Source organism: Eptesicus fuscus, chromosome 18 (assembly GCF_027574615.1).
Source record: "Eptesicus fuscus isolate TK198812 chromosome 18, DD_ASM_mEF_20220401, whole genome shotgun sequence".
Classification (NCBI taxonomy): domain Eukaryota; kingdom Metazoa; phylum Chordata; class Mammalia; order Chiroptera; family Vespertilionidae; genus Eptesicus; species Eptesicus fuscus.
This window is the reverse complement of record NC_072490.1, coordinates 14,191,280-14,203,896: the sequence shown is the minus strand read 5'-3', so window position 1 is coordinate 14,203,896 and position 12,617 is coordinate 14,191,280. Positions and strand designations below refer to the sequence as shown.

The 12,617-nt window shown below is 43.2% G+C and overlaps 1 protein-coding gene across 1 annotated transcript in view; it reads left to right on the top strand.

The window, feature by feature from the left end:
- TGFBR2 (transforming growth factor beta receptor 2) overlaps positions 1-12,617 on the top strand; it is a 77,928-nt gene that overhangs the window by 55,320 nt on the left and 9,991 nt on the right. The window contains exons 4-5 of the mRNA XM_008153853.3: positions 4,644-5,443; positions 7,026-7,167. Of these exons, the coding sequence (XP_008152075.1) occupies positions 4,644-5,443; positions 7,026-7,167 (942 nt within the window). The remainder of the gene's footprint in view (positions 1-4,643; positions 5,444-7,025; positions 7,168-12,617) is intronic.

The window sequence follows — 12,617 nt, the reverse complement described above, 5'->3', positions numbered from 1 at the left end:
AAAATTGACAGATGTTATTCAATAATTCCCTCCCCACAAGATATTTACAGTAGATTTTCAAAAAAGATAACACAGGAAATTTGAGGGGAAAGTAAAACTTTGGTTTCTGACATTGAAGGTGGGGGTATTTCTAGAGACGTCTTCAATGAATGACCAGGTACATTTTAGGGATTTCTGTGTTTGTGTGTCTCTTAGCCTGAAGAAGAATAGAATTTAGTGAGGAAGACCCTATTGCTAGATGGCCAGGAATTCTAAAATTCACTTAGGAGTGATAGATAAACAGCTCAGTTGGACATTTTGCACTGTTTAATGAATTGGAGACATGACTAAGTAATTATGCAATTAATATTTAAAATTTTCTAGTTGTATTGATTTCTCAATAGTGAAAGAATATTCACAATGGATCAAAATACAATCTCTCCAAATTCTGCCCGTGTGTTATAGGTTGTTAAAATAACATCTACAGAAGAGTAGGCAGCAAACATTTTTTGTAAAGGGGAAGGTAGTGAATATTTTAGGCTGTCTGAGCCTGATATGAACTCTCTTACATGAACTTCTTAGTATTTTCTTCTTTTTTTTAAATTTATTTTTTATTGGGATAACATTTGTTATTAGCTGTATAAATTTGAGGTGTCCAATATTATAATTCAATATCTGTTTACTATACTGTGTGCTCACCACCAAAAGTCTAATTTCCATGGGTCACCATATATTTGACCCCTTTTACCATTTGCCGCCTTCTCATCCCCCTTTTCCTCTGTTAACCACTATTCTGTGATCTGTGTCTATATTTGCTTTTCTGTGTTTGTTTTTGTTTGTTACTTTTTTGTTTTATATTCCATGGATTAGTGAAATACGGTTTTTGTCCTTGTCCATCTGACTTATTTCACTTAGCACAGTACCCTTAATATCCTTCTGTGTTATCACAAGTGGCAATAATTCATCTGTTTTTGACTGAGTAGTATTCCATTGTATGTATATACCATTTTTTCTTTATCCAGTCATGCATTGATGGACACTTGGGTTGTTTCAGTATCTTGGCTATTGTCAATAAAGCTATAATGAACATTGGGGTACACATATCTTTCAAATTAGTGTTTTCATATCTTAGGATAAGCATCCAGAAGATGAATTGCTGGGTCAGATGGTAGCTGTACTCTTAATTTTTTGAGGAACCTCCATACTGTTGGCTATAGCTGTTGCACCAATTTCCATTCCCACCAACAATGCCTGAGGGCTCTCTCTTCTCTGTATCAGCTCCAGCACTTAACTCTTCTTTTTGAGAATAGCCATTCTAACAGGTGTGAGATGACTTTTCATTGTAGTTTTGATTTTCATTTCCCTATCAGTGAAGTGAAGTTTGTTTTTTGTTTTTAATGACCCTTTAAAGGTGAAAAAAAAACACACACACACACGTTTGTTGCTCATAGGCTGTACAAAAATAGGCCATGGACCCTTGGGCTGTAATTTGCCAACTCCTGCTGCAGAACATAAAACACGTGAGGGATATTGTCGCCCTAAGTCATCATTCATTCAGCTTATACAACAAATAGTGGCTGAGTACCAGAAAGTGCCCCATCCTGAGGCCAGCTCTGGGTATATGATGAGGATCAAAACACACCTGGCTTTTCCCCAAGCAGAACATGCTTTCTCATGGGAGAGACCAACAATCAGAGCATCACACAATTTATGATGATAAAACATCTCTGTATTTGCAGACAAGTGGGTATTTGACACAAATGCATTCATCCGATAGTTCAGATAATAGAGGTGAAGTTACAGTGAAGGAATGTTGTTTTCAGCTGTTGCACTTGAATATTATCTCATCTGTACCCTTAGTTTTGCTCTCCAGGCTCATACTTTGCCAGATCCCAGGGACAGTCCACATGTCTCCACAATTCCTTTCTGTTATTGCTTCATCCCATTGCCATGTCCACTCCTAGTCCTACCTGTCCTTTGTCCCATTTAAGCCTCCAAATGTGAGTAAAAATTCAGGTTGTTTTTTTCTTTTAAAATATGTTTCCATTGATTTCAGAAAGAGGAAGGGAGAGGGAGAAATAGAAACATCCATGATGAGAGAGAATCTTTGATTGGCTGCCTCTTGCACACCCCCTACTGGGGATCAAGCCTGCAAACTGGTCATGTGCCCTGACTGGGAATTGAACTGTGATCTCTTGGTTCATAGATCAACACTCAACCTACTGAGCCATACCAACCAGGCAAGAATTCAGGTTTTTAAGAGTCAAATTGCATCCCTTTTCCTATTTGTTTTAATGCATTAATGTATCTTTCCTCAAAATATTGATTTTTTTTTCTCTTGGTTGCTGAAAATATGTTTTGGGGTTACTTTTCCAGTTTTTAGTGGCATCAGGCTTAAGACTTAAGGTTCTCATTTAGAATATATAGTTAGTGGAAATTGGTTTTTCCACTTGGAAATTACCATAAGAATAGGTTGTGAATCATATTAAACCTAAAAACTCCAAGTTGACGTGGTCCTAGCTTCCTTACTCATTGTGCTTCATTAAGTGACTATATCAAATACAAAGAGGTAATGGGTTCCCTTAAGGAGATTATGGTTATCTCCATTCCACCTGTACTGTATTCTCATCATTCCCCCTCCCCCGCCCCCAAACGCCTATAGTCAGTGAAAACTGCCAATTTAATAATTATAGATCCCTTCTCTGATATTACTGTGAAAACTGCCAATTTAATAATTATAGATCCCTTCTCTGATATGCCTGGTTCCATATCACCTACTCATTACTTTCCTTTTTATTTCCCTTATGCAGAATAATCAATGTGGGGGGATTCCTCTTCCTCAAGTAGATAATATATTCTTTTTTTTTTTAATTTTTTTTTAAAATATTTTATTGATTTTTTACAGAGAGGAAGAGAGAGGGATAGAGAGTTAGAAACATCGATCAGCTGCCTCTTGCACACCCCCTACTGGGGATGTGCCCGCAACCAAGGTACATGCCCTTGACCGGAATCGAACCTGGGACCCTTGAGTCCGCAGGCCGAAGCTCTATCCACTGAGCCAAACCGGTCTCGGTAGATAATATATTCTTAATTCTTAACATAACATTCCTTTTACACATCTTTAACTTTTTTGCCTAAACTCAAAGGCAGTCCTTGCCACTGTGTCTTCTCTGTTTCTCTAAGCTTTTCCACCAACACATAGACTGCAGCACACATGTATCTCCCACTCTGGACGGCCATATATCACTAGGCATTTGAATACGTGCCCTAACTCCTCCACTGGGTTATAACCTCTTTAAGGGCAGTGCCAGACCCATAGCAGGAACTCAGGAGCTCTGTGTTTAATGAATGAATGTAGCACCTGAGCATGAGGCCGGCTAATGAAAGGATACCTTTGAGGGAAGACGTATAAAGCAATAGAATTCTGGGATTCTTGCCTAACAAAGCTCTCACTGAACTCCCATTCACTGCCTCCCGCCCCCTGAACGATTCCATCCATGGCCTTCTCCTCAAGAGGAGAACTGTCTAACCAGCCTCTACCGTGGCCAGCACACGAATCAGAGTTTGAAATACGAGACACTGTAGTGGAATAGCTGGTGTCAAACCGCAGGGCCTGCTTCAGTGACCTAGTCAGCAAACAGGCTACATTCCCTTCTTTAACTCCTCTCACCTTTGCTGCCATTAAGTATTTCTGGTCTGTGAAACTACCAATCACATGCACACTGAAAAGGGGACTATGGGGTGAATATAAGGGAACTGACTTCCAAAGAGACCCCTCCCACAGATTTCTCTCTCCACCACCGCTAGGCTCAGAGCTGATAGATGTTGATCAGAACAGGACACGTTGGAGCAAAGACTCTGGGCTCACTATGGCGATCTCTTGGTTTAAACCAGATCCCATATAAATGCAAGCTTTTGGAAGCAGGAGTTGTCATTCTTTCTATATTCCCAAAGCCTCCTGCAATGCCTTGAGTATAGTTAACACTCAGTAAACACTTCTTCCACTTATTCAACACTTACTGAGGCCCTGACGGGTGGTGGGTGTTGATTACGGGTCGTGAAGAAGACAGACATGGTCCCTGCCAGCACAGAGTTCTCAGTCTACTGGGGTGGGAAGTAGAAAAAGACAAATATAAAACCACTAAGTAGAGACATAGTTATTTCATTGAAATTGGTACATTGTTACATAGGAACAATGTAGGGTGCTGTGAGATTATATAAAGGAAAATATTTTCCAAGTTTTCCTAGATTTCTTTTAGCTGTGGCATTTAAGCTAAAGTTTGAGGGAAGAGGAGGAAACATTGAATGAATGACCAGAGACAGGGAAGATGAGACGGGTGCACACTCGCATCCCTCCATGGAGTAAAAGTTCATAATGCATTATTTATAAAAACTATACTGATGTTGAAGCATCTGGACACGTGAGGTGTACACCCACTTTATCACAAAGAAGGTTAAGACAGCCCTTAAGTGACCAAATTCATGGCATTTATGAGTATTCCCACCATAAATCTTGGAATTTCAGGAATGAAGAAATATTTTATTTGCAAAAGCAAAAATAAACACCTGAAGTATCACAGACGTTGCCTCCCAGGTTACCTGCAAGGATGTACCTACTTACTCAACCCAATTCCTTTTCTCTTTTGTTTTGTTTCCCACATCAGAATATTCCACCAGCAACCCTGACTTAATGTTAGTCATATTCCAAGTGACAGGCGTCAGCCTTCTGCCACCACTGGTCATCGCCATCGCTGTCATCATCATCTTCTACTGCTACCGTGTCCACCGGAAGCAGAAGCTGGCCCCGTCCTGGGAGACCAGCAAGCCACGGAAGCTCATGGACCTCAGCGAGCGCCTGGCCATCATTATGGAAGACGACCGCTCCGACATCAGCTCCACGTGCGCCAACAACATCAACCACAACACGGAGCTGCTGCCCATTGAGCTGGACACCCTGGTGGGGAAAGGTCGCTTTGCCGAGGTCTACAAGGCCAAGCTGAAGCAGAACACTTCAGAGCAGTTCGAGACCGTGGCAGTCAAGATCTTCCCTTATGAGGAGTATGCCTCCTGGAAGATGGAGAAGGACATCTTCTCGGACATCAACCTGAAGCATGAGAACATCCTCCAGTTCCTGACGGCCGAGGAGCGGAAGACGGAGTTGGGGAAGCAGTACTGGCTGATCACTGCTTTCCATGCCAAGGGCAACCTACAGGAGTATCTCACGAGACACGTCATCAGCTGGGAGGACCTGTGCAAGCTGGGCAGCTCCCTGGCCAGGGGCATCGCTCACCTGCACAGTGACCACACCCTGTGCGGGAGGCCCAAGATGCCCATCGTGCACAGGGACCTCAAGAGCTCCAATATCCTGGTGAAGAACGACCTGACCTGCTGCCTGTGTGACTTTGGGCTTTCCCTGCGTCTGGACCCCACTCTGTCTGTGGATGACTTGGCCAACAGTGGGCAGGTGAGTCAGACCTGGATTCCCCTTACCTTGTCCCTGGCCCCACCTACCTCTTCATCCCTGAATAGCCCTACACTCTTATACTTGTCTATATCCCACTCTCTCCTGGCAGGGTGCTGATGAGCAGTATTTCTCCTCCTATTTCTTTAAATCCTCCCCAATTCAGGACAGACATTTTTCTTCTTGAGTCGATCCTCATTTCTCTTCCACTTGCCAATTATTTTTCTGTGCTTCAAACACTGTTAAGCACTTTATCTCTATTTTTTTCCTCTCTGATGGCTATACTCTGTACTGTTAGTAGTTGTATTGTTTTTTTTTTGTGTTTGTTTTGTTTTGTTTTACATTGTTCTAGCAGGCACTCTCCATGGAGTCAAAAATCCATGCCCATTTGGTCACATCTAGCACAATGCCTTGAACAGGGAAAGTGACCAAGGAGCATTTGTTGTGCGAGTGATGGGCTGAGTGAATGAACAATTCCACTTTTAAAGCATCTCACAGAGTGAAATAGAAACCATTTAGCTACGGAGCTATTGGGAAGTGACTAGAAATTACCAGCATCCTTTATGAATGACGTGGCCCCTTGTTTTCCCACACTGGAAGCTTAACTGTGGACCAGAGTGGAGTCTCCAGGGCACCAGTGTTTTCTCTACCCGGGAGGAGGAACGTGCTTCTGAAGCCTTTAGTCACTGCCCAGTCAGCCCCCTGGGTCCATGACTGCTCAGGCAGTCTTGAGGTAAACATGTGGAAACACGAACAGATCAATGTGCCAGGAGAATGACTCATGCAATGACCTATTAAAAAGAAAAATGTCTTCTAATGCATGCCAATAAAAAAACATTCTTTGGGTTAATAACACCAGCTCACTTGACTTTCCTTAGATTCTTGAGAAGGGAGGACTTCATTATTATTTAGCTCTATAGGCGCTGCATCAGCAAGCATTTCAGTGATTCCTTCCCTAGAAATATTTTGGTGTTCCTCTGTGTCTCAGTGTTTTCATATTATCAGTCATCGTCCAAATGAAATGACACCAAGATCCAGATTTGGTCTTTTACTGGGGAAATATCTTCATACAATTTCATTTGGTAGGGATTTTATGAAATTATACTAAATCCTCGGCACTACAAAGAAGATTCAGACAGCCCTTAAGTGACCCAGACCAATGGCATTTATGATTATTTCCACCATAAATCGTGGAATTTCAGGAATGAAGAAATATTTGATTTGCAAAAGCAAAAATAAACATCTGAAGTACCACAGATGTTGCCTCCCAGGTTATCTGCAAGGATGTTATTGTATAATACGGTGACATGCATCATGGGGCTGAACAAGGCAGTTCTGGGGTTTGGCATTTCCTTATTTCGGCATGTTTTGTTTATACTCCTTAAAGGGTGTTCAGGAAGAGAACACCCTGTTTTTAAAAATAATGATATAAGGTCTACCTTTCCGTGCAGGTCTCCTTATTTTAAAAAGCACTGTACTTTCTAAGATTATCTACCCAAGGTTGGGGACAAACATCAGCTGTATTTGGAAAATAAAAATGCAGTTGGAATGAAATAATGGGCCTCCATGTCTGTTTTTGCTTTAGGTGGGAACTGCAAGATACATGGCCCCGGAAGTCTTAGAGTCCAGGATGAACTTGGAGAATGTCGAATCCTTCAAGCAGACGGATGTCTACTCCATGGCTCTGGTGCTCTGGGAGATGACGTCTCGCTGCAATGCGGTGGGAGGTATGTTTGCACCCCCAATCCTGGTGCATGCGCCTTCACACTCATGTCATGTTATTTGCTTCCAACATGATTCCAGGGTTGCCAAAGAGTCAGCCCCACAATGAGAGCCTAGTTGAGATGTGGTAGTAAGTACATAGCCATCCCAGTATGGAATATTGCTAAAAAGCCTAGGTCTTTAAGCTGAAAGCCCGTGTTTGGAGCATAAAGCTTTTATCTCCTTTCGTAAAGTATAATTCTTTCTCTTGATGTAGCTTCCCACAGATATTCAAATACCTGGCAAGTGATGAACACTAATAATATAAGAATTATTTCTACTTATCAAATGGATACTATTCAGAAAAATATCTGATTTTTTTTTTTTTTTGGTATTTTAATGTTACTCAGAATTATAAGGTCTGGGATATGGATTTGACTCAAAATTTACTTTTATGGACATGACTTTCCTTTGTTGGGAAAACTAGCAGAATGGTTTGATGTATCTGTTTAGGTTTTAAAAAACTGCACGAAGAGAGGTTATGAGGAATGCAGCATTCTTCAGGGGTGCAGGCGTGATGTCACTGTTTTAGAGAGTACCGGTCCCTTGTTCCCTGAGCTTTCTGGACACGAGAATGGCTAAGGTCTACAGTACTTGATTCTTGCCTGACTCGCTTCTCAGTAGTTTCCATCAGGGTCTGAGGTCCCAACTTAGAAATTTATAGATCTAAATGTGGTCCTGGCTGACTGCTAAGTCAAGGCAACCTAACTCCAATTTTATTTTTAGCTCTTTGTTTTGCAATAATTTTAGACTTTTACAGAATAGTTTCAGAAATAGCAAAGACAGGAAGTTAACATTGGTACAATACTCTTAATTAATCTATAGAACCTATTCAAATTTCCAAGTCCCCAGTCATGTCCTTTTTTGGAACAGAATCTAATCCAGGTTCTCCCACTACATTGGCCGTCCACGCCCTCTTAGCGTCCTTCAGCTTGTGACAGCTCTCAGTCTATCTTTGTTTTTCATGACCTTGGCAATTACAAAGAATTCACACCCATTATTTTATAGACAGTCTCTCACGTTGGGTCTCTCTTGTGTTTTCTCATGATTAGACTGAGGCTGTATATTTTGGGCAAGAATACCCCAGAAATGACATTGTGTCCTTCTCAGTGTCTCATATTGGGGCCAGTTCACCTTGATCACTTGGTGCAGGTGGCGTCTACCAGCTTTCTCCCATGTAAAGTAACTCCTTTTTTTTCCATTTGTAATGAATACGTACGTAGTTTGTGGGAAGGTACTTTGACCCGTTTCTAAAGACACTCAACACGTACACAGTAAGGATACTAGACCTGTTGCTTATCATTCTACCTGCTAATTTTAGGCTCCATGAGTTGTTCTTGCCTGCAATAATTATTACTATAATGTTTTTCTAACAGCGACTCTCTCTGTTTCTTATTCCTCCTGTGTTTATTACAGATATTCTACTGTCAGGAATGGCTATACTTTCTTTCATCACCCCTGTTATTTATTTAATTATGAATTTATATCAGTATGGAGTTGTGGATATTTATTTTAGTCTACGGGTCTGTGATGTTATCATTATTTATTTTGTTGCTTCGATGGCCACAGCTTTGCTCACTGGGCCAGTCTACCCAACATTTCGCTCGAGGTGGATTTGGGTGACATGCGTGCTGGCTCTGATTCTTCATCCTGTTCAGCCAATTTCCCAGGATGGGCCCAGGTCACCCCCTGCCCCTGAGCACCTTGCTGTACCCTCCCCTGCTCCCCTGGGGCCCTGCCCAGGGATGGCCCTTGCTCTCTGGCTGCCACTGTCATTTTCTGGTTTCCTGCCTGAGATTCCTCCCCCCACAGCACTTTCAAAAGTTACTTGGTTTTTCCTTGCACAGTGATATTTGTGTAACCAGGTTTCAGCCGCTGAGGATCGTTTTCTGTTTGAAAGCTTTGACAGTTCCAAAATGAATCCTTTAGGACCTGTATGAGTTGTGGAAGAGATGATGCTGTTGTCACTGTCAGAATAAATTTCCCTAAATTTCGGCATCTTTCCTGTCCTTTCAAACCCGGTATCCTGTAACCACGAGCTGGAGAGGGTGTCTTTGTGCTGTTCGCTGTCAGGGCAGCCAGCTCATTAGGGCCTCGTGTGAGCTTCCTGCCTTCGTTGTTATCAATGACTGAAGCCCTTTCCTGTTGCTGTTTGCTGAGTGTGGAAGAATTCAGGCTAATGGGGAAGAACGCAGCTCACCAACTTTTATGAGGCCTAAAAACAGATACAGTATAAACAAGTTTTCCCAAGGAAGGAACAGGATCCCATTTGTTCAGCTGGTCCCAGAGAGCCTTTCATAACCTCTAAGGTAAGAGCAGATGGCCGGCTTTGGGGGATCCGGAAAGAGGCTCTCATTCTGTTTGATCGTCAGCCCACAGTCCTGTTTCTTCCATCTCTGCTCAGGCAGAAAAAAAACAAAGTTGTTTATCTATCGTCATTTGGGTCCAACAGAAAGCCTTTCACTCGGTTAAATGTGTGAACTCATTTATTAAGTCCTTTTTTTAAAAAAAAACCAAACACTTTTTTCTAAGAGCATTTTTTTGGGGTTGCCTTAAAAACCTTAAAGCCAGATTTTTATTTTATTTTTTATTTTTTGCTTCGTCTTAACTTCAGATTTGGTTTTGACATTTCAAGAGTCTCTTGGAAGGTACGTAAAACCTGAAGAGCCATGTGTTCCCTCCCGGCTGCTGTAGAAACACACATGTACAGACGGGGCTTGCTCTCAAGAAGCGTGTAATTTACTGATGAATCCGACTTTTTTTTTTTTGTTGTTCTCCTTCTTAAAAAAATTTGCCCATGCAGACACAATTCTTCCCTTCCAAAGAAAAGCGATAATTCCCTCCACTTGATGTCCGGCTTCAATTGATAAGGTCTAAGAGAGAGGGCACGGTATAAATGGCTTTCCTTAAGCTTAAAACTTCTTTTCTGTGACTTGAAACACAACACTATTTATTTTCATTGCCAGCCTCATTTCAAAAAGGAAATGCGGACTATGCTCACCTTAGTTTGAGGAGTTATAAGGCGATTTTTTTCCCACCAAAAAGGGCAAGTGATATTCCCATCTAGTTCATTCTGAGCGAGAGAACATCTGCCTGAGTGAGGTAGGCTATGAAGTGGCTGGACAGTCCTGCAGGAGAATGTGAGCTCCCAGTTTTCCTGCCTTGGAGCCAGTCCATTCTGTTCTCAGGGTTGCGCCCAAATTCTTCATGTGGGTGCAGCCCGGCCCTGGCTGGCCTCTCTGGCCTCCTCTCCGCTCGACTCTCTCTTCGTTCTGCAGTCACCTTTATGGACGCCTTTTAGGTCTCACCTCCAGCCTTTGTCTCACTCTGTTTACTGGGACTGGGACCCCGAAATCGACTTGCAAACAGGCAAGTGCGGTTCAGCTGTGGTTAGTGCTGCAGGGAGGTAAGGCGGGGGGCACAGGGAACTGAAGGCCCACGCTGGCTAAAGGGAGTGTGGCCGCGGGGTGAGGCAGTGAGGGACAGGTCAACTCTGGAAGGAAAGGAAAGACCCAGGAGTGTCCTCTTGAGTTGCATCTTTTCAGCCAGCCTCTCCTCTGTGCAGAGCAGCTCAGAGAGCACTACACTGGGGAAACCTCACTCTCATCCGGTGAGAAAATGCAAACAGGCGATAATAGCACCATTCTGAAGCCAATTGGTGCAACCCCATTAGCACAGATTTCCACCTGGGAGCTCAAGAGATGGGTTGCCATAACTGAGGAGAGTGGCCAAAGGGGAAAAGCTTTCTGGTGGAGGTAGGTTTGGTCATGTAATAAAACACAAAGGAATACTAGCTACCATGACATGAATACCAGCTTCATGGATCAGCTCATTTCATCCAGCAAGGACTCTTTGAAGTATGTACTGTTTTTTTAAAAAAAGTATGTTTTGTTTTTGAATTCCGATAGAGGAAGGGAAAGGGAGAGAAAGAAACATCAATGATGAGAGCGAATCATTGATTGGCTGCTTCCTGCACACTCCCTACTGGGGATTGAGCCTGCAACCCGGGCATGTGCCCTGACTGGGAATTGAACCGTGACCTCCTGGTTCATGGGTTGACGCTCAACCACTGAGCCACACTGGCTGGGCTGAAGTATGTACTAGGATAAGCCCCATTTTACAGATGAGAAAACAGAGGCTTCAGGAGGAAAGCTGTGGAGCCAGGAATCAAAGCCCTGTCATCTGACTCTAGCCCACAGGCCCTAACCTTCCTAGTATATGCTGGCCTGGCCAATAGAGTACATGTTTAATAAATGGCAGGGACAGTTACCATTGTTTTCTTAGGGTCGGGGGAGTCAGCACTACTTTGTGCATCCCGGCCTTTAACGCAGGCCTTTCTGGCAGTCCCTGACAAGACAGCCACAAATTGAGGGATGTTCAATGATGGCCTCACTTCTGAAAGATTGTAGCGATTGACCTTCCTCTCTCCCCAGGTGAATTTCTGTTCACAGAATCCCAAGGCTAGTAAATTCTGTAGCATGTTGCAGGCCTGGTGTCTTCGCGTTTGAGATAACTTCCTTATTCGTACATTTGTTCGACGTGTCATTCATTCACTCAACAAATATTCATTGAGCACCTAATATGTGGCAGGCATTAACCAAAATGCTAAGGATATAGCAGTGAGGAAAACCAGCCTCTGCATTCAAGGGACAGAAAATCTAATGAAAAGCTAATATTTTAGAAAGACAAGTAATGAACAAGTAGATATCCTATATAATAAAAAGCTAATATGCAAATTGTCCCCTCGACTGGGAGTTCAACCAGGAGTTCGACCATGGGGCGGGGCCAGCCCGCCAACCACCCTTGGCCCCTCCCCCTGGATGGCCCATCCCGATCAGCTGATTGGGGTGGGCCGGCCGGGCCCCACCCATGCACGAATTCATGCACCAGGCCTCTAGTATACTATAACATCAGGGGTGATTATAGAAAGAAAAATAAAGCAGAGTTAGGGAATAGCCAAAGACCAAGGGTGTTATTTCAGGTACTTTGATCTGAAAGAATACAAGAGGGAAAACACAAGAAAACAGGGCTTTGTAGTTGTTTGAAGAGAGAGCTAGAAAGGATGAGGAGACTGGCGTGTTACTTTTTAAGAAGGAGAAAAGTGCTGAAATCTCCATTCAGCAACGACAAGCCCAGTGACCAGCCCTTTTACAAAGAAATCTCTGTCCGTGGCTTTCAGTTTGTTTAGTCTTCATGCAAGTGTTTGTGGGGTGTGTGGGAGGCAGATGAAGGCGGGGTGCCTCTCCGGGCGCCCGTTGGCGAGCACAGCAGGCACAATGTTCATGGCATCCCCAGCCAAAACAGGCCCACCAGCCCACCGACTTCCAAGTCGCTAGCCATTTAGGCCTTCGAATAGAGGCTGACACATAGCAGCTGGCTGAGCGGGTATTGAACAAAGAGGAAAAACAAAACCCCC